Source organism: Rana temporaria, chromosome 1 (assembly GCF_905171775.1).
Source record: "Rana temporaria chromosome 1, aRanTem1.1, whole genome shotgun sequence".
NCBI classification, from domain to species: domain Eukaryota; kingdom Metazoa; phylum Chordata; class Amphibia; order Anura; family Ranidae; genus Rana; species Rana temporaria.
In genome coordinates, this window is record NC_053489.1 from 589133932 (window position 1) to 589156699 (window position 22768).

Sequence of the window (22768 nt, forward strand, 5' to 3'; positions counted from 1 at the left end):
GCTCTACGTTGCTATTATTCATTCGGATTTACTCCCTTATATTGCTGTTTTTTTTTTTACAATGTTACCTTCACTTTATTTAGCACTTTGTATATTGTATATATTATTTACATTTTGTACTGTTATTTTGCACAGATATTATCTTTACATTGATTCTTCAAGCACGTAGCACTTTATTGTCTAGTTTGCTTATTTCACTTGTTATCTATCACTTAGGCCCCGTACACACGACCAAACATGTATGCTGAAACTGGTCCGCGGGCCAGTTTCAGCATACATGTTCGGTCGTGTGTAGGCGCGAGCGGGCCGAATTCCAGCAAACATTTGCCTGCCGGGCCTTTTCCCAGCAGACAAATATTCCTGGACGTGTTTTAAAACCGTCCGCTGGAATCCTGCCCGCTCGGACATGTACGGTCGTCAGTACAGACCTACCGTACATGTCCGAGCGCCCGCCGTCCCTCGCATGCATCGAATGACTTTGACGCATGCGTGGAAGCCTTTAAATGGCAGGCCCGCCCACGTCATCGACGCGAACACGCCGCGCGTATTGTTTACGCGCGGACTTCTGTACGATGGTTAGTACAGCCATCGTACAGAAGCCCTCTGACAGACATGTACGGTGAAAACGGTCCGACGGACCGGTTTCATCGTACATGTTTGCTCGTTAGTACCCGGCCTTAGAGCGCAACACCATTTATTGATTTTATTGTATAGATTTAATAACCTTTTGAGAGCAATTAGTTTGATTAAAATAACCGATTATTGACTTCCAGCATGTTTATGCATGTACCTTTCTTTCAAGTGAGACACAGTTTTTGCAAAGTGTTCAGCACCTCCATCTGTGAGATCTAAGAAGAAATACATATGAAAATATGGACAAATAAGCACGTATCTAAAATAATCTAAAATAAACTAACAGCTTTAGGCCACATGCACACTGGGAATTAAAATGCCACATTTGAAGTGATTGTAAAGGAAAGAATAAAAAAAACAAAAAACAAACACACGTTATACTATATGTATAGGAGTGAATTAAGATAAAAAACTCCTCTCTTAATGCAGGTTTGGGGCCCCTGAATGCTGCACATATGAGCATATGCACAATAAATAACATAGAGCTGCTTTCAAAGGTGTAAAAAAAAACAAAAAAAAACACCAGACACCTCTAAAAAGGTAAATACGCCTACTGAAAGTGGCCGATGAGCATACCAACCATCTCTATCCACAGAGGTGAGAACCACATAGTCCAGTCCCCATTCTGCTATGGCTTTAGCAGTGTTGTATGGCTCCTCTGGGTCCAGTGGAGGAGGTTTTCTGGAAGTTTTTACTGAACAGAATAGGCAGCCTCGGGTACACGTATCTCCCATTAACTGGCAATAAAACAGAAAGAAACAAACATTAAAATTAATCTTGAATGTTCAAAAACATAAAACATCTAATGCCGCGTACACACGGTCGTTTTTTCTGATGAAAAAAAACGACCGTGTGTACGCGGCATTAGATGTTTTATTTTATTTATATACATTTTTAAAAACGTCATTTAACCACTTGCCTACTGTGCACATACACCCCCTTCCTGCCCAGACGAGATTTTAGCTTCCGGCACTGCGTCGCTTTAACAGACAATTGCGCAGTCATGCGACGTGGCTCCCAAACAAAATTTACGTCCTTTTTTTACCCACAAATAGAGCTTTCTTTTGGTGGTATTTGATCACCTGTCCGGTTTTTATTTTTTGGGCTATAAACAAAAATAGCGTAAATTTTGAAAAAAAACCTCAATATTTTTTACTTTTTGCTATAATAAATATCCCATTTTTTAAAAAAATATTTATTTTTTTCTCAGATTAAGTCGATACGTATTCTTCTACATATTTTTGGGAAAAAAAATAAAATAAATCGCAATAACCTGGTTTGTGCAAAAGTTATATTGCCTACAAAATAGGGGACATAATGATTTTTTTTTTACTAGTAATGGTGGGGATCTGCGTTTTTTTCGGGACTGCGACATTATAGCGGACACATTTGACACATTTTTGGGACCATTCACATTTTCACAGTGAACAGTGCTATAAATATGCATTGATTACTGTATAAATGTGAGTGGCATGGAAGGGGTTAACCACTAGGGGGCGGGGAAGGGGTTAAATGTGTATCCTGGGTGTGTTCTAACTGTGGGGGGAGGGGGGTGACTGGGGGAGGTGACCGGTCTGTATCCCTATGTACAAGAGACACAGATCGGTCTCCTCTCTCCCTGACAGGAGGTGGAGCTCTGTGTTTACACACAGAGCTCCACGTCCCTGCACAGTAACTGGGCAATCGCGGGTGCCCAGCGGTCGCACGCGCACTGTGTTCCCAGTGACGCGACGGGTGCGCGCGCGCCCTAGAGGCTTTAAAAGACAGGACGTCACATGACGTCCTGTCGGAACAATAGAGCATTCCGCCCGCCGTTATTTGACGGTGGGCGGATGTTAAGTGGTAAAAATAACCGTGTGTGGGGAAAACGTTGTTTTATGTCTTCTGAAAAACGACAACAATTTTTTTTTTCAAAACGTTGTTTTTTGTGTCATTTAAAATGATAGTGTGTGGGTAAAACGACGTTTAAAACAACGTTTTTAAACCCGCGCATGCTCAGAAGCAAGTTATGACGCGAGCTTGAATGGAACAGAGTGCCGTCGTACGTGCTGAACGTAACCGCGCTTTGCTAGAGCATTTTGAAAAAACGATGGTGTGTAGGCAACGTCGTTTTTTAAAATGAAGTTTGAAAAACGTTGTTTTGTTTCATGATAAAAAAACGTTGTTTTATTTCATCACAAAAAACGACCGTGTGTACGCGGCATAAGAGCAAAAATAACATGTTTTTTTAGATTTATTATGTTCCGGCTAAAAAGAAAGTCAGCCAGCAGTAAAGTATATGATTTCCAAACAGCAGGACGGACTCTAGACTTCATTGTAAGCTTCAACTGACTGCTTTGCTGAAAACAGACCAGACCATACTCTATAAGGCAGGGGTTGACAAATTTGCTCGGAATCTAGGAGCCAGCTAAAAAAGTTAGGAGCCAGAAAACGCACCCCGTCCCGACGAGCTTGCGCGCAGAAGCGAACACATACGTGAGCAGCGCCCGCATATGTAAACGGTGTTCAAACGCAATTTTAAAGTGTGACATGTTGGGTATGAATTTACTCTGCGTAACATTATCTTTCATAATATTAAAAAAAATGGGGATAACTTTACTGTTGTCTTATTTTTTAATAAAAAATTTACAAGGCAACTTCAAGTCGCCTCCAGGACAGGAGGCTTTCGAGTGGCCAATCAAACAACAATCAGCTCTGTGAGAGGGAGGGGGGAGGGAGGGGTTTGCCTGAGAAATGTATGTTCTCTTCCTGTATTGTTGCTTCAGTTAAGACAGTGATCAGACTTCTGAGGCGACTTCCATTGAAATCAATGGGTACAAGTCGCCTACAAGTCGGATTGAAGTAGTACAGGAATCTTTTCCGAAGTCGGAGCGACTTCAGTAGTGTACATTAAGACGGCTCCATTCACTTCCATTCATTTTCTCGACCGCGCAACTTGGGACAACTTGAAGTCGGATCCCAGGTCGCCCCAGTGTGAACCGGCTCTAATAAGGAACTGCAGTCTGCTCACAAAATTTGTAATAAAAACATCTTTGCCATTCTGAAGCTTCCCTCCAGCCACTTTGCATATTATTTTCTATATACTGCGATTCTGTACTTGCCAAATAGGCTGCAGAAATCTCCCTCCACTGAGTCTGGCTGCAACCATTTTAAATGTGGGCAGCTGAGGTAGCTGCCTGTTCACTTCCTGGATTTACATAGAAACACACAGAGGCACAACTCCAGCTTTGCAGCTCTCATTGGCCCACTTATGAATCACCCCAACAAGAAACAGGAAGTGGGCTGTATAAAGTATTTACTGGCAGAAAAAAAAATGTTTTACTATCCAAAGTTAAAACAACAAGGGCAGAAGATTTAATAGATGGAAAGTAGAAAAAATTACTATTAAGTTATTTCAGCAAAAATACTGCATTATGGCCATTAGATGGAGCTGATGATTATAGGAAATCACTGTCTTATGCACAATATGACCAGAATTTGTCTAGGGTGGGCGAATGTATTTATTTATTTTTTATAAATAGACCCCATAGCAATACAACTTCACCCTAAAGTGAATCGATAATCGTTTTGGAGACATGTGAATAGAATCACTGTATACATTAGTTAGTACCTAAAAACCCTGTTTGTATGTATGGTATGCAGTTATAAATGTGTACTACTGCAGCCACACTTACTATGCAGGTTTTGCTTCCTACTTAGTAGCAGTGTACCTCTTTGCTTAAAGGGGAGTTCCACCCACAATTTCACTTTTTAAATATAAATACCCCTGTAATACACAAGCTTAATGTATTCTAGTAAAGTTAGTCTGTAAACTAAGGTCCGTTTTGTTAGGTTGTTACAGCATTTAAATAGTTTATAATCTAGAAATAGACCGTGGCCATCTTAAGTGTGGGCATCATGAAGCCAGACTGTATGACTTCCTGGATTTCAGCTTTGCATATCTCGCACATGCTCAGTGCACAAGCAATGTAATAGGTTTCAGTCAGGTTTGCAAGGACTACTGGGAAACATGATGCCTATCCCAGAAACCCTTGCAAATAGCCTAGGCAAATAAGGAGGAGGAAGTAATGAAGGACTACAAAATAAAGGTATTTACAAGCAACAAATTAAATAAAAATTGTCCATTCTGAACACTATGAGATTAGAGCATGCAGCACAGACAAACATAAAAAAATGGGTGGAACTCCACTTTAATAACTGTACATTGGTCTTTTACGTGTGTCTAATTCTGTAATTTCTACAATGATTTTACAGGGGTGCTGACTCCCCAGCCTAATGTATAGCTAGGCACTAGGGATGAGCTTCGAGTTCGACTCGAACATTGCCTGTTCGGCGAACAATTTGGGGTGTTCGCGGCAAATTCGAAAAGCCGCGGAACACCCTGATAAAGTCTATGGGAGAAATCTAAAGTGCTAATTTTAAAGGCTAATATGCAAGTTATTGTCCTAAAAATTGTTTGGGGACCCGGGTCCTGCCTCAGGGAACATGTACCAATGCAAAAAAAAGTTTTAAAAACAATCGTTTTTTCGGGAGAATTGTCGGCTCCCGGCAATTCAGAGAAAATTCATTCATTAGAAAAAAAAAAAGTGTGGGTTTCCCCCTAAATTCAATTACCAGGCCCTTCAGGTCTGGTATGGATATTAAGGGGGAACCCCACCGTCAATAAAAAAAAAAATTACGTGGGGTTCCCCCAAAATATCCATTCCAGACCCTTCAGGTCTGGTGTGGATTTTTAAGGGGAACTCCACCCCAAATTGAAAAAAAAAATGGCGTGGAGTTCCCCCAAAAATCCACACCAGACACCTTATCCGAGCACGTAACCTGACCGGCCGCAGAAAAGAGGGGGGGACGAGAGAGTGCCCCCCCCTCCTGAACCGTACCAGGCCACATGCCCTCAACATGAGGAGTATGTCCCCATGTTGATGGGGAGGATGTCCCCATGTTGATGGGGACACGGCCTCATCCCCACAACCCTGGCCAGTGGTTGTGGGGTCTGCGGGGGGGCTTATCAGAATCTGAAGACCCCTTTAAGACCCCTTTAACAAAGGGGACCCCCAAATCCCGGCCCCCCCCCATGTGAATTGGTAATGGGGTACATTGTACCTCCACCAATTCACTAAGGAAGTGTAAATAATAGTAAAAAAACACACACACCGTGGAGAAAGTCCTTTATTAAAAAAAAAAATAATACAGCGGTGGTAATCCACTCTCGATCCCTGCTACAACATTGTCGGTATCCTTCGATGGGTGATCTCCTCTCAGCCGGGGTCCAGCGATGAGAAGATCCATCCAGTTCCGGGATCCAGAGTGCACGCATCGCCGGCCGCTTGTCTCCACCGGAGACAGCCCAGCGAATGACGCGGCTTGAGCCAGTGACAGCTCTTATATAGGTAAGGTGGGGCCACCCACCACGTGACCCGTCCACCTCTGACGCACCTCTGACTACGTCACTGGGGAAGCCCAAAAATCAGGAGAAAAGATATATGGACAGCCGCACACCAAAAATAACCTAAAAGGTAGCCTTTATTGGCGCAAAAGGATAAAAGCACTACAAAACACAGCAAGCAGTGGGATGTATATAGCTGACGCGTTTCGCACAGAGGTCTAGTGCATGGTCATAGCTAAAACATAATGAAATATACTTCAAATATATATATATATATATATATATATATATATATATATATATATATACTAAATCAAGGATAATCACATGGTACACCCCCACCAATGATCAACCCTCACTAATTCAGACTCGTGTGGAATTTGTGGAGCTAGACGGACGTCTAAACAAAAAGCTAGACAAATTAGAAAAGTTTGTTATAGACACAAAAAGAAACAAGATGTGTCGAGATCGCATCGACTACGAGAGCGGCAATGTTTACGTCTGGAAAAGACCACAATTTCAATCGGGTCGATCGCGGGAAAAACTGTTTAAAAAGGTCAGTTTCTCTGATCAGGACACAGAATTTGCTAATGATACTATGGCCACCACAGGGTCAGATTCATCAGATTCAACGAGCCACGATATCATCGGCACACACTCATGGACACCCCCATGCATCAGACAAAAAAGAAAATGCCCACCACAAAAAGACAAGAAGAGGAGGGAGATGACACAAAGACACCCAAGAAACCCCATTATACTCTGCAGGGGCGGATGAAACGGTGAAATCCAACATACTGAACATTTCAACTAGAGTCATCAGCATCGAAGAAAACACTTTACTTTCTAAAGGACTCAATTTCTGTCCCACTAAACATTTTAATCTTTTTGAAACTCTTCTTGATGTCAATAAGTTCTCCCGAAGTCTTACTCTTAGAAAACACTATCATGCCCCCACACCTGAGGTCACACATGTCTCTTCTGGATGTCCGGAGATTGGTGAGTCCGTTTCCTCTCCTATATTGTTTAGGGAAGTCTGCGCCTTGCAAGACCTAATGGATTTAGCCACAGAGTCTAATCCTTGACCCACCGATCGTATAGATCCTAGTAGCAACATATCATTCAAATTACAGTCTGATTTTTACCCTGTGGGATCTAGGGGCAAGGATTTAGACCTTTTTCAAAGAATGATGGAGAGGGACCTCACTCACCTAGCTCGGGGCTGCTACAGGAGACACTCCCCCAGTAATTTATCCAAGGGAGAGCAGTGTGCTTTGATAACGTTGGAAGCAGATAAAAGCATCACCATTAGAAATGCAGATAAGGGGGGTAATGTTGTGGTCTTAGATTCTATAATATATAAAAATGAGGCATTGCGCCAACTATCAGATATAAATACATATCAACTCTTGAAATCAGACCCTACAGTTCCCTTTTCTAAAGAATTAACCACACTTTTAGATCGAGCTGTACAGGCAGGAACCCTATCATGCCAATCTTCCACCACCTACCCAAGGTTCACAAGGGTGTACACCCTCTCGTTGGGAGGCCAATAGTGGTGGGTATTGGCTCTCTCAACGAGCGTTTGGGTGAGTGGATGGATGGGCAGTTAGAGCCACTAGTGGTGAACCTTCCAGGCTACCTCCGTGACACTAAGGACCTGCTCATTAAACTTCATGGGTTTACATGGACAGACGAACATAGATGGATAAGCTGTGATGTTACTAGCCTAAATTCAAGCATTCCACATCATTTAGGAATGCAAGCAGTTAACAGCTTCCTTAAAGAATCTGGAAAATGTTCCTTGGTTCTTAAGGAATTTATACTACAGTACCTTTTAACCCATATCTTTTTCATGTTTGACGGGGGGCTACTACCTCCAGAGATGCAGGGCCTCTATGAGAGCCAAATTCTCCCCTTCCCTCGCCAACCTGTATATGGGTTGGTGGGAGAGGTCCCGCATCTTTGGATGTGGTAGCCCCCGCCGTTTGGACACCTCCTTCTACTGCTGTTACATTGACGATCTGCTATTCATAGTATCAGACAATACAGCTAGTTTAGATACTTGGCTTTCCTATCTAAATGATAATAGTTTAAATCTTAATTTTACGGGAAACATACAGGTCACAACCATTGATTTCCTGGATGTAAAACTTTCAGGGATCAATGGGGAGATCATCACTAGTTTACACAGGAAAAGGACAGTGGGGAATGCCCTCCTTAGGGCAGACTCAGCGCATCCTAAACACACTATCAATGGTGTACCCTATGGCCAGTTCCTAAGGCTCAAATGCCTTTGCAGTGCACCAGAGGGCTTTGCCAGGGAAGCCACCAATATGTCATGCAGATTTTAAGAGAGAGGTTATCCAACTAAGATCATCAACAGAGCCTAATTTAAAGCAAACACTGTCCCCCGAGACTCTTTGTTGCAGGATAGCGATAAGGGTCCCATTGGAAAACGATCCACCACATCATTTAGTGACATTACAGTTTGGAGTTTAATCAAATAAAACATACTATTGGTAAATACCTTCCCATTCTATATAATGATGTGGTCTATCAAAAAATACTAAATAAAGGCATCAAAACAGTGTCTCGGAGGGCTCCTACACTGGGGGCTACACTCTCACCCAGTTTATTTTAGAGCAAGCCAGCAGGCACCAATTGGCTACAATTTAAAGGGACTTTTAAGTGTGGAAAAAGAGGCTGCAAGTACTGCTGTCACATCAAGACAGGTCAGCATATCCATTCTTACAGTAACGAAAATAGCTTTGAGATCAAACAGTTTATCAACTGTAACACTAAATGTATAGTGTATGTTATTAACTATGTCAAGTCCAGTATGTAGGCCGTACAATTCGAAGATTAAAAGACAGGCTCTACGATCATCTATATGATATCGATAAGAACCATAACACTAATGTGGCCAATCACTGGAATACCATACACTCTAAAGACGTGTCAAGCCTATCCATTCAAGGTATTGAAAAGATCACAACTCCCATTAGAGGAGGTGATAGATTCAAAAAGCTATGCAAACAGAAAGTTTATTGGATATTCTCTCTCCACACAAGAATACCAAAGAGGTTAAAGGAGTTGTAAAGGAAATACATTTTTTTGCTGAAATGACTGTTTACAGGGTATAGAGACATAATAGTTAACTGATTTCTTTTAAAAATGATTAAAAATAGATAAAAATCAATCATATAATGTACCTGTAGTTTTTTAGTTTTGTTTTTGCATCTAGTTTCGTTTTTGCATGTTATCCTGTCTCTGTGCTATACAGAGCCATAGAGCAGTAATGGTTTGGAACATGAAACTAGAAACTCCCAGTACTGTGGTCATCAGGAAACAGACAACCAGGAAGTGTCCAGAACATAGAAGAATTACAGCAACATCAGAGCAAAAACGAACAATGAGGACATGAAACCAGGACTGCAGTAGGGTAAAGGAAGCTATTTAGGTAAAAAAATAAAATAATTCCTATAGTGACCCTTTAAATTTTGAGTGGGATGTTTCCCACTTCTACGACTAATGAGGATGAATTCCCCCCCCCCCCCCCTTTTTGGACTCATGGTTCTAGTTCTCTGCACCTCCCCCCTTTAATGCCTCCTTCGGATTTATTTTCTGTTGTATTTTCTGTTTTCAATTCTCTTGTTACATAATGATCATTCTTTCATTCTTTGTTTCGAGTTTAGAGACAACAATGTTTCCATATATCCTGTGGCATGGTGTGTTGATCATTCCATCATGTCCTTTTAACACATCCTTTACCAATTGGTGGGTTATATTGTTACATTGTAGCATGGTAGGTCCTGTAGTTCACCGTGTCCCTATATATCTAATCGTCTGGTTGGTTACATTGCAGTTCGGTATGTCTATTGTTCATTGGTCAGTTGTGTCGTTTAGAACATGTTTATTAATCAGCCAGCTACATTGTTCTTGTTCTTTTTCTGTTTACATGACTACACATGCACATGTTATCATTGGAAACAATGCAACACATACAATACACACGCCTTGAGGGTCCCACTAAACATATAAGTGTCAAGATGTTCATTTGGTTATTAATCTATTTTAAGAGTATTTCACTCACCTGTTTTTTCATTGGGCTACCGTCACAACGCAAGTCAGTTATAAACTGAGCCCTTGAAAAACGCTAGTGAAACCTAATCACGATTATACTTGAATAAGACCAATAACATCTTTTCTTATATACTCTTCTTTCATATACTTCCATTCAATTTTTGAATGTAGGTTTAAATATTTTACGTCATACAGGAATGTTTTCCTATGTTTAAATTACTTTTTCATGCAACATGTATCATAGTCAATGTGATGGTTCCATGGGGTTTTGACTTCTGGACAAAATCTATACATACAAGATCAATTGAGATCTTGGGGTTCTTTTACATTCTACTGCCAATGGATCGAGGCGTACACGTCTCTTTGCTCTTTTTCGTTTGCGCTGATTGTTTGTGTTTTGTCAAGGTGATTGGGAGAATGGCACCTACCCATACTTTGATACACACAGGCACATGCGCATAGATTTTGGCGAATATACATACCGATATGCCAGCCGTACCCCAGGAAGCACACACTTCCCCTTTATTTTTCATTTTTTATCTTTTGATCGTTACATCTTCTTACGTTATATACTAGTTATCTACACTTATTCAGACACACATATTGTCATATTTTGTCTATAGTTTCACATATCGTGATTTTACATTTCTCAAACGAACAAATTACATTTTATTAAAAATATTATTTTTCCTTACACTTCTACAGCACATTACTCGAGCACTCTTACGAGCGTTCATTTAAATGTATTAGCAATAGCATTGTTCACGTTCGAGTTATATTGCTCTGTACACTTTCTTTGCACATTTTGAGCTCTTCACTAGATTTTCACTTCTACTCACACATATATTCATTCTCACTACACACTTTGGCCCAGATTCACAGAGAGCGCGCGCACATTACGCCGCCGTAGCGCAAACCAATGTACGCCACGCCGACGCAGCGCAGAGAGGCAAGCATGGAATTCAGGAAGCCAGTGCTCCCCACGCTGCGTCGGCATGGCGTAGGTTTCGAAGGCGCAGGCCGCCATAGGTGGAAGTGGGCTTGACCTATGCAAACCCATGCAAATGAGGCGTGACCCCATACAAATGATGGTCCGAGCGCCAGACAAGTACGTTTAACAAACTGCGCATGCGTCGTGCCGTGGAAGCATCCCCCTGTGCATGCTCACAACCACGTCGGAACAACTGCCTAAGATACGCCGGATCACTGCCTACGCCATGAACGTATCCTACGCCCAGTCAGACTCACGTCCTACGTAAACTACGTAAAATACGCCGGCTTGTATTCCTTGGTGCAGACCTTTGCATGTCTGCTGCTGGGTTGGAGCGCCACCATGCGTCCAGCCTACGCCGGCGTAGGCAAGTTATGTCGGCAGGATTAGGCCTGTTTTTAGGCGTATCTTAGTTTGTGGGTACGGCACACAGATACAACGGCGCACATTTGCACTTACGTCGGCGTATCTTGTTCTACATCGGCGCAAGTGCTTTGTGAATCCGGGCCTTTATGTTTACATCATTTTTGTATATACAGTACGTAATTTTTTTTACAATAAGATCATGCGAGCTGGAATTTATACATTATAAAAGATCATTGTCACAACAACTACTTCACTTTTTTGCTTATATATATACAGGGTTGGACTGGCCATCGGGACTACCGGGAGTTTCCCGGTGGGCCGATGGCTCAGTGGGCCAGTTGTCACTCAGGGGCGTCGGGAGGGGATGGCTAGAGCCCAGAGTGGGTCCCCAAAAAGCCCGGAGTCTCGCCCTTAGTGTAAACATCCAGTGATTGGTGGGCAAGCGGGGGGCGTGCGGCCGCAGTGAGAGTGGAGCTGTCAAAACGAAGCACTGATGTCGGGGATGGGCGGGGCCAATATGCGGGCGGGGGCACCCCCATCCCCGACATCATTGCTTAGATTTGACAGCTCCATTCTCACTGCAGCCGCACGCCCCGATACCAATGTGCGGGGCCCCTTCGTCCAGTACATTTGCAAACACTGCCTGTATACACTCTGACAGTCAGAATGTATACAGGCAGTGTTTGCTATGTACTGGACGAAGGGGGCCCGCACATCGGTATCGGGTCGTGCGGCTGCAGAATCTGACTGCTGGCTGGGGAGGAAGGTGGTGGCCGCACCCGTTGCAACTACTGCACCTGCACGGTTCCAGTGCAGGCTGCAGAGTATCGCTGCTGGAGGGGGTGCATGGAGTGCATGTGCAGGGTGACAACAGTGAACCTGTTGAACATCCTGCCTGTGTGTCCTCTTCTCTCCCGTGTAACTCCTCCTCCCCCCTGTCCAGACTGTCCGAGCAGAAGACAGAGCTGTCTAACTTTTCAAGCTTGTGATTTGTTGCTAGGGGCGGTCCTAGCAACCAATCGTCTGTCTGTTACATGAAAAGTTAAACTGCTCCCGCCTTCTGCTTGGACTCGTCTGCCGCCTCTGTCTTCTCCCTGCTGTGTAAGGTAAGGGAGGGGGCACTGACATAAAGGGAGCTGTGTTTGTTGCAACGAAAGAAGATGGTTGTAAAGGATACCAGAAAGGAGGGGACTGTAAAAGGAAGTGGGTGTCAGTGTATGTGTAAGAAGGGGGGGGGATCAGTGTATGTGTAAGGAGGGGGGGGGTCAGTATATGTGTATGGAGGGGGGGGTCAGTATATGTGTAAGGAGGGGGGGGGGTCAGTATATGTTTAAGGAGGGGGGGGGGGTCAGTATATGTGTAAGGAGGGAGGGGGGGGTCAGTATATGTGTAAGGAGGGAGGGGGGTCAGTATATGTGTAAGGAGGGAGGGGGGTCAGTATATGTGTAAGGAGGGAGGGGGGGTCAGTATATGTGTAAGGAGGGAGGGGGGGTCAGTATATGTGTAAGGAGGGAGGGGGGGGTCAGTATATGTGTAAGGAGGGGGGACAGTGTTTGTGTCAGGAGGGGCGGGGGTCAGTGTATGTGTCAGGAGGAGGGACAGTGTTTGTGTCAGGAGGAGGCGGGGGTCAGTGTTTGTGTCAGGAGGGGGGACAGTGTTTGTGTCAGGAGGGGGCGGGGGTCAGTGTTTGTGTCAGGAGGGGGGGCAGTGTTTGTGTCAGGAGGGGGGGGGTCAGTGTATGTGTCAGGAGTAGGGACAGTGTTTGTGTCAGGAGGAGGGACAGTGTTTGTGTCAGGAAGGGGCGGGGGTCAGTGTTTGTGTCAGGAGGGGGCGGGGGTCAGTGTATGTGTCAGGAGGGGGGGGGACAGTGTTTGTGTCAGGAGGGGGGGGACAGTGTTTGTGTCAGGAGGGGGGGGACAGTGTTTGTGTCAGGAGGGGGGGGACAGTGTTTGTGTCAGGAGGGGGGGGACAGTGTTTGTGTCAGGAGGGGGGGGTCAGTGTTTGTGTCAGGAGGGGGGGGGTCAGTGTTTGTGTCAGGAGGGGGGGGGGTCAGTGTTTGTGTCAGGAGGGGGGGTCAGTGTTTGTGTCAGGAGGGGGGGGGGTCAGTGTTTGTGTCAGGAGGGGGGGGGGGTCAGTGTATGTGTCGGGGGGGGGGGGGGGTCAGTGTATGTGTCTGTGATTTTTTTTTAATATGCAGCATGGTGGGGGGACGGGAGTAAATGCACTGCCACTGGTACTGATTTTATACATATGTGCATTAGTTGCATTTTTTTTGACTCTGACTTTGACTTTGATGTGTATGGAGGGGGGGTCAGTATATGTGTAAGGAGGGGGGGGATCAGTATATGTGTAAGGAGGGAGGGGGGGGGTCAGTATATGTGTAAGGAGGGAGGGGGGTCAGTATATGTGTAAGGAGGGGGGGGGGGTCAGTATATGTGTAAGGAGGGAGGGGGGGTCAGTATATGTGTAAGGAGGGAGGGGGGGTCAGTATATGTGTAAGGAGGGAGGGGTCAGTATATGTGTAAGGAGGGAGGGGGGGTCAGTATATGTGTAAGGAGGGAGGGGGGGTCAGTATATGTGTAAGGAGGGGGGACAGTGTTTGTGTCAGGAGGGGCGGGGGTCAGTGTTTGTGTCAGGAGGGGGGACAGTGTTTGTGTCAGGAGGGGGGACAGTGTTTGTGTCAGGAGGGGGGGGGTCAGTGTATGTGTCAGGAGGAGGGACAGTGTTTGTGTCAGGAGGGGGCGGGGGTCAGTGTTTGTGTCAGGAGGGGGGACAGTGTTTGTGTCAGGAGGGGGCGGGGGTCAGTGTTTGTGTCAGAAGGGGCGGGGGTCAGTGTTTGTGTCAGGAGGGGAGACAGTGTTTGTGTCAGGAGGGGGCGGGGGTCAGTGTTTGTGTCAGGAGGGGCGGGGGTCAGGTGGAGACAGGTGGCCGGCAATGCGTGCGCTCTGGATCCAGGACCTGGATGGATCTTCTAATCGCTGGGCCCCGGCAGAGAGGAGATCACCCATCGCTGGATACCGACAACGTTGGAGCGGGGATCGAGAGTGGATTGCCACCGCTGTTTTTTTTTAATAAAGGACTTTTTCCACGGTGTGTGTGTGTGTTTTTTTACTATTATTTACACTTCCTTAGTGAATTGGTAGAGGTACAATGTACCCCATTACCAATTCACATGGGGGGGGGCGGGATCTGGGGGTCCCCTTTGTTAAAGGGGTCTTCCAGATTCTGATAAGCCCCCGCCTGCAGACCCCACAACCACCGCCCAGGGTTGTGGGGATGAGGCTCTTGTCCCCATCAACATGGGGACATCCTCCCCATGTTGAGGGCATGTGGCCTGGTATGGTTCAGGAGGGGGCACTCTCTCGTCCCCCCCTCTTTTCCGACAATTCATTATAGCCGCGAGTGATTTTCAAATGACTTTTTTTCCTTCAGAAATGACACTTTGTGCAGGGACAGTTCTAAGCACGGGAAACATGCGCTATTTCACAGGCATACTTTATACCCCCCCCCCCAGGTACAAAATTTAAAGGAATATTTCACTATTATTGTTTCACTTTAAGCATTAAGAAATTCACTGCTCCCGAAAAAACTTCAGTTTTTAAAACTTTTTTTTGCGTTGATACATGTCCCCTGGGGCAGGACCCGGTCCCCAAACACTTTTTAGGACAATAACTTGCATATTTAAAATGAGCACTTTAGATTTCAAACGTTTGAGTCCCATAGACTTTAACAGGGTTCACACAAACTTTTGGTCTGTTCGCAGGTTCTGGTGTGAACCGAACGGGGTTTGTTCGGCTCATCCCTACTGGGCACTTAAGTCACAATTAACAAATTTGTACATATTACAAATCAGAATATATGAAGGTATGTTGTTTTTACACTTTTGATGCACTTGTACTTCATGTCCTTAGATTGGGGCATCAAGTGGGCTGCACCAGGAAGATTTCCCTTTCCAATTCACTATAAAAATAATATTCTCTGGTTCCGATAGGAGTTTTCTGTTATTTTTACACTACTTTTGGGTCGTTCAGCATCAATTACAAATAATTAAACATTTTATCTAAGCAGCAGTTTGGAATGACGCTTTTCCTCACCATGATGGTTGCTGTAGCAGTGCCATACTCTCCACCACCCCAGCACTCTCCGATGTTGGGGCACCGAGCCTCTTCACATACCTGATTAATACACAATTTATTAGTAGCATGTTCGGAAATACACCCAATAGTACTAACGGCATGACATGTTATGTCCAACACACATATCTAATCTATATTTTTACACGTACCATCACAACCTGAATGCAAATCTTATTCCAAATATTTACTAATCAGAATGTTAAAAAAATGAAACACTTCATTACCAACTGGAATTACTCAATGGTCCGTCTAGGATTTCTGGTATTACAAAAGACTTCAAAACGCTCACTCTCTGTATGGAACAGAGTATATATATATTTTTTTACTTCAAGCTAATCTCCAGACAAACAGCTAAACGGATAACATATTTATAAGGAAGTAGTTTTCTCTGCCAAAAGATTTGAATTTCTGTCCATCCAGATCTGAAATTTACACAGCTCTGGCACGCCACACAGAACTATATAGCAGGGCAGGAGACCTGATTTATTTCTCAACTGCTGCAGTTTAATAACACTTAGGCCCGGTACACACGAGCAAACATGTACGATGAAAGCGGTCCGTCGGACGGTTTTCACCGTACATGCCTGCCAGAGGGCTTCTGTACGATGGTTGTACTAACCATCGTACATAAGTCCGCGCGTAAACACTACGCGGGGCGTGTCCGCGTCGTCGCCGCGGCGACGTGGGCGGGCCTGCCATTTAAAGGCTTTCACGCATGCGTCAAAGTCATTCGACGCATGCGAGGGACGGCGGGCGCTCGGACATGTACGGTAGGTCTGTACTGACGACCGTACATGTCCGAGCGGGCAGGATTCCAGCGGACGGTTTTAAAACACGTCCAGGAATATTTGTCTGTTGGGAAAAGGCCCGGCGGGCAAATGTTTGCTGGAATTCGGCCCGCTCGCGCCTACACACGACCGAACATGTATGCTGAAACTGGCCCGCGGACCAGTTTCAGCATACATGTTTGGTCGTGTGTACGGGGCCTTACAGGTGTTTATCCCACCATCAACCTGTGACCGGTCATTAAAGGTAAAAGCAGCAGACTGTTGAGCTCATTACTTTGCTCTCTCCACCTAGCAACATGCTTTCTTGAAGTTCAGCATAACTAACTGGTTTCTTGTGCTGGTTCTCCCTGCCCCAGTGTGAGCTTTGTTTAACAGGGACAGCAAAAGGCCGATATCAAGTCAAATTTAGGTGTTTACACTGCTTGCATTTAACAAAACATTAATGTGTATTAATTAATACAGAGCTGCATTATTTGCTGTGTTTTTATATCTGGCTGGAATTCAATGTTAAATTTTTTTGTAGATTTAAGACATTAAAGATTTTAGAACTTAAAGTGGCTCTAAAGCCTTAGGGGCATATCCACAGAGATCTGCACCCGCGCAGAGATACGCTACACCCCTGTAACTTACCCGGCTTTAGTTCGAATCCTTAAAGATTTCGCGCCGTAAGTTACGGCGGCGTAGTATATCTCTGGCGGCGTAGCGGCGCGTAATTCAAATCGGCGATTAGGGGGTGTGTTTCATTTAAATGAAGCACGTCCCCGCGCCGAATGAACTGCGCATGCGCCGTCCCAAGGACGTCATTTTTTTTAACATAGACGTGAATTACGTCCATCCCGATTCACGGACGACTTACGCAAACAAAAACAAAAATTTCAAATTAAACGCGGGAACGACGGCCATACTTAACATAGCAGGTTTAACTATACGCAACAAAATACCAGCTTTAACTATACGCCGAAATAAGCCGACTTGAGACGACGTAAAAAAATGCGACGGCCGCTCGTACGTTCGTGGATCGTCGGAAAGAGCTAATTTGCATACTCGACGTGAACGCCACCCAGCGGACGCCGAAGAATTGCATCTTAGATCCGAAGGCATACGCAGACGTAAGCCTGTCGGATCTAACCCAGGATGATCCGACGCGGAGGATTCAAAACAGCGATACGACGCGGGTAATTTGAAAGTACGCCGGCGTATCAGTAGATACACCGGCGTACTCGCTCTGTGGATCTGCCCCTTAACGTTTTTCACCTTAATGCATTGAATGGGTGAAAAACCTTCTGTAATGCCCCAGCCCCCCCCCCTTTTTTCTTACATGAGCCCAATCTGATCCAGCGATGTGCACAAGAGCACCGGCTTTCGTCGCTGTCTCCCGCCCAATTTTTTTGGGCATCCCTGTCTCATTGGGGACATTTTGCTTCCCTTCTTTTCCTAGCCAAAGCAGAAAGTGAAAGGAAATTCCTCCATAGTGAAGTAATCCCTGGTTGTCTCAAGGATTACCAGAACTTGTGTCCCCATTGAAAGATTTCCCCTCTATTCCTGTTCTGGGGACAACACAAATGGGGTTGATTTACAAAAGGAAAATAGACTGTGCTCTTTGCAAGTGCAGTTGCGCTAATTTTCCTTAGTAAATGTAATATGGTAGACTTAAAAAAAAAAAAACTACAAAAAAAGAAAAAAAGTTGCCTTTAGTTATACTTTAAAGACTGTAAGTAACAACCATTATGGAAATCCAACTGTTATTGCAACGTACAATAAAACAGCTGGCAATGCATCTAGGCAAGACTACATATATAATTCAGAAATGTATACTCTCATAGTGTGTTACACTTACAGTGTGGAGATTCAGGGTCCGTAAGGTGTTTTTCAGTTTATTGTAATTTTTGCCCATTGGAATTGAAGTCTTTGCCCAAGGTGGGAGTCTTAATCTGTGAAAAAAATGCAATATTTCTTACTCTAGTACCCCAAAAAAACATTATTGGGACATTTGTGAGATATAAAGAGCCCATATTTTAAAGCTGAGCTAAGAGAATGTACTATAATAGAAAAAAATTATCACTATTTAAATGGGGGCTGAGAAATGTAAAAATAAGGCCTAATAAGTAATACCGACTATATTATTATAATATTGCGTTGGATAAATTCTTCATTTACACAGAGATGGTCCGGGTGCCCTGCCAAAAGTCTCCAAAACTGATTTATGCAAAACAGAGGGAACTTTGCAAAGCTACTTTTTAAGAGCTTGGGTAGAGAGTCCCAGGGCACCACTTCATGTAAGATTATCAACATGATCCTTCCAGTTTCAAAATGTCTACTTCTATACTGCTCCTGTTATAAAGCTATAGGTCATGGGTGTCAAACTCAATGTCACTGCGGGCCACTTTAGAATTATGGTTTCTCTCAAAGTGCCAGTTGTATCTGTAAAACTGTGTGTCTACTCAGATACATGGGAGTATGTGGTGTACATAGTTTAGGAGTGCGCTACATACAAAGTACAGAGTTCAGGGGTGCCCTGTGTAGAGTGCAGGGTTGAGGAGTGTGCTACATACAGAGTGCAGTGTTTAGGGTTGTGCTATGTACAGAGTTCAGGAGTGCATTATATACATAGTGCAGAGCTCAGGAGTACGTGGTGTACAGAGGGCAGGGGTGTACTGTATATTTCAGGGTTTGGGGGTGCGCTACAGAGTGCAGAGTTCAGGGTTGCCCTGTGTAAAGAGTGTAGGATTTAGGAGTGCAATACATACAGAGTTCAGGGTTTAGGGGTGTGCTATGTACAGAGTGCAGAGTTCAGGAGTACATGCTGTACAGAGTGCAGCGGTGTAAAGTTCAGGGGTTCGCGATGCACAATGTGCAACCCCAACCCTCCCCAAAGCTTCCTCTCATCTCTACTCTCTCCTACCTGGGCCGGCTCTCGCACCTCCCTCTGTAGGCAGCTTTAGCACTAGAGTATTCAGCTCTAGTATCTCCCTGTATAGGCGGCTCTACTACCTGTGTATTCGGCTCTAGTTCATTCCTGTGTAGGCAGCTCTGCCTCGCCTTGCAGAGAGATTGTTCCCTCTCTCAGATTCTGAAGATCTGTCCCCGCTGTAAGTGCTAACAGAGATCGGTTAGATGTGTTAGCTGCTGAGAACAAATCTGTCTTTTGTAAACACAGTAGGCTTCCATGTTTACAAGTGACAGCGGGGAGCGGATGCAGAGGGTGAGAGCCAGAGGGGGCGGAATAGAGTTCACGCCATGTTCAGGCTGCAAAACTGGCTGCGAGGCCTGGCAGTCCGGATTCGGCCCTTGGACCTTGTGTTTCACATATGTGCTATAGGGCAGTGGTCATTAACCCTGTCCTCAGGGCCCACTAACAGGCCAGGTTTGCAAGATGATGAAATACATCACAGGTGATATCATTTGCTGCTCAGTTATTGCAGTATTCTAGTCTGCATCTCCCCAAGGTAATACATAAAACCTGGCCTGTTAGTGGGCCCTGAGCACGGGGTTGATGACCACTGCTATAGGGCATCATTGTAGTGAAGATGCTTGAGGTGATTGCAGCTGGATAAGTGGCCCGGAAACAAACACAATGGAGTACGGTCTGTGATATTGTGTTTATTTGCACCAACATTTAAATTTCCAGGTTAAGCTTTCAGGGTCAAATCATCTGTTTGCAAATCATCTCAGGAATATTTCTGAATTGTTCCAATCATTTATATGACCTGTACTACATACAAATAGCAGCAGCCAATCATCTGGACCAGCTTAGTTACCTGTAAATATTGGTATGCAACATCCAGAGGGCTGCTTGGGATGCAGAATTTTTCAGTTGTTATCCATTCCACACAGTGAATTTACGATTAGGCCGGGGATATGCAATTAGCGGACCTCCAGCTGTTGCAGAACTACAAATCCCATGAGGCATAGCAAGGCTCTGACAGCCACGAGCCTGACACCCAGAGGCAGAGGCATGATGGGATTTGTAGTTTTGCAACATCTGGGGGTCAGCTAATTGCATATCCCTGGATTAGGCGCTCCCAGGGTTGTGAAAGGCATCAGCACCTGCTCTTACTGCGCATTATGCCATTTGGACTTTTTGGATTTCTCAATAAATGTATGGATCTTAGCCAACAACAGTGTGCGGTCATTCACCTGGTAATTGTCCGCATACAGTGAGAGCTTTGTTTTTCTGGCAGCGCTGCAATGACTTCCCATCTCTTGTAGAGAGCATAAAGAGTTGCTTGCTTGGCACGTCCTCCGTTCAGAAAATGTCTTGCATTCTTTTTAATGAATATGAGGGGTTTGCTGATTGGACAAGGTAGAGAAGAAGTGTCACAATCTACCCTTGTCCAAAGGACGCCTTGCATTCATTGAAAAGCAAAAAAAAATCTGAATAAAGACAAGGTGTGAACACTCTCTATTCTCATTGGAAGAGATGGGATGTGGCTGCAGTACTGCCGGAAGATCAAAGCTCACACTGTGAAATAGATGACTCTCATGGGCAGAAAAAACAAAACAAAAAAACACGCTGCGTTTACTTTAGACCCATAGGCCCAGGATTCACAAAGCACTTACGCCGACGTATCTCCAGATACGCCGTCGTAAGTACAAATGTGCGCCGTCGTATCTATGCGCTGAACCAGAAACCAAGATACGCCTTAAAATAGGCTTCATCCGACCGATGTAACTTGCCTACGCCGGCGTATCGTGGGCGCATATTTACGCTGGACGCATGTGGCGCTCCCATTGATTTTCGATTCAAATATGCAAATGAGGGAAATACGTTGATTCACAAACGTACTTGCGCCCGGCGCATAATATACGCGGTTTGCGTAAGTCGTACGTCCGCTGTAAAGTTATTCCCCATATATGAGGCGCAACCCATGCAAAGGTATAGACCAGGGAACACACGCCGTCGTATTTTACGTAGTTTACGTTGGACGTGAATACGGCTGGGCGTAGGTTACGTTCACGCCGTAGGCAGTGATTCAACGTATCTTAGGCAGTTGTTTCGACATGATTCTGAGCATGCGCACTAGGATGCGGCCACGGGACAGCGCATGCGCCGTTTGTTATATGTATCTGTCTGGCACTCGGCCCATCATTTGCATGGGGTCACGCCTCATTTGCATGTCTCACGCCCACTTCCACCTACGCCGGCTTACGCCTTAAAAACCCAGCGCAGATTTGGGAGCAAGTGCTTTGTGAATTCAGTGCTTGCCTCTCTGCGCTGCGTCAAGGTAGCGTAAAAAAGATACGCTACGGCGGCATAAATATGCGCCGATGTCTGTGAATCCGAGCCATATTTTCTGCATGAAAGAAAAATCCTGTGTAAAATACCTGCATAAAGGTCTCATATTTATGTGCATTTATTCACGTACATGAGAAAAATCTGCAGATCTACGCGTGAAAGATCTGCAGCTGTGTCCTGCTTTTTTGTGCCCAACCAAATGCAGTGCACATTTTCCTAAATAGATGCAGCTTTGTGTATTGGTTCATTGATTACTATAGTGCTACACTTAGGCCCCATACACACGATAGAATCCATCCGCTGAAAAATCCCAGCAAATGGGTTTCAGCGGATAGATCCTATGGTGTGTACACTCCAGCGGATCTGTTTCCGCGGATATTTCTCCCCTGGGATGGATTCCAGCAGATCGAATATTTGCTGACATGCCAAACAAATCCATCTGCTGGAATCCATCCCAACGGATGGATCCACTGGTCTGTACAGACTCACCGGATCCATCCGTCCGAAGGGATCCCCCGCATGCGTCGTAATGATTCGACGCATGCGTGGAATTCCTTATATGACAGCGTCGCGCACGTCGCCGCGTCATAATCGCGGTGACGGCGCGACACGTCATTGTCAGAGGATTTCGGCGCAGATTTCAATGCGATGGTGAGTACACTCCATCGCATAGAAATCCGCGGAAATCCTCGAGAGGATTTATCCGCGGAAACGGTCCGCTGGACCGTATCCGCGGATAAATCCTCCCGTGTGTATGGGGCCTTAGACAAAACAATCTGCTGTACACATCTAAACGCACTCATTTTTTTGCCTGTGTGAATGAGCCCTTAAGATAACGAAGTTGGCTCAATCTAACTTTAAAAAATCAAAGAAGTGTCACTCTTACCGCTCTCCTTTCTGGCGCTTCAGATTTCCCTTGTATTCAGCCCATGTAGTTTTGTCTGTTAAGTCTCCCGATATAAACTCACGCAGGTCTGGCCCATTTTGGATGAGGTCCTTCTGATCATTTGACAAATTAGATAGTACTCTGTAAGATGTGTTGTATTCTGCCAACTGCAAAAAAAAAAGACATGCATCTAATATGGCAATTATACAATATTGTATATCCATTACTGTAATATAAAACAATGAGATTCACTAACAATA

The 22768-nt window shown here is 44.8% G+C and overlaps 1 protein-coding gene across 1 annotated transcript in view; it reads right to left on the reverse strand.

The window, feature by feature from the left end:
* LIAS (lipoic acid synthetase) overlaps window positions 1–22768 on the reverse strand; it is a 44067-nt gene that overhangs the window by 16836 nt on the left and 4463 nt on the right. Inside the window, exons 2-6 of the mRNA XM_040335119.1 lie at window positions 22509–22675; window positions 18224–18317; window positions 15557–15637; window positions 1214–1370; window positions 791–848 (exon numbers count right to left, since the gene is read on the reverse strand). Coding sequence (XP_040191053.1) covers window positions 791–848; window positions 1214–1370; window positions 15557–15637; window positions 18224–18317; window positions 22509–22675 — 557 coding nt within the window. The remainder of the gene's footprint in view (window positions 1–790; window positions 849–1213; window positions 1371–15556; window positions 15638–18223; window positions 18318–22508; window positions 22676–22768) is intronic.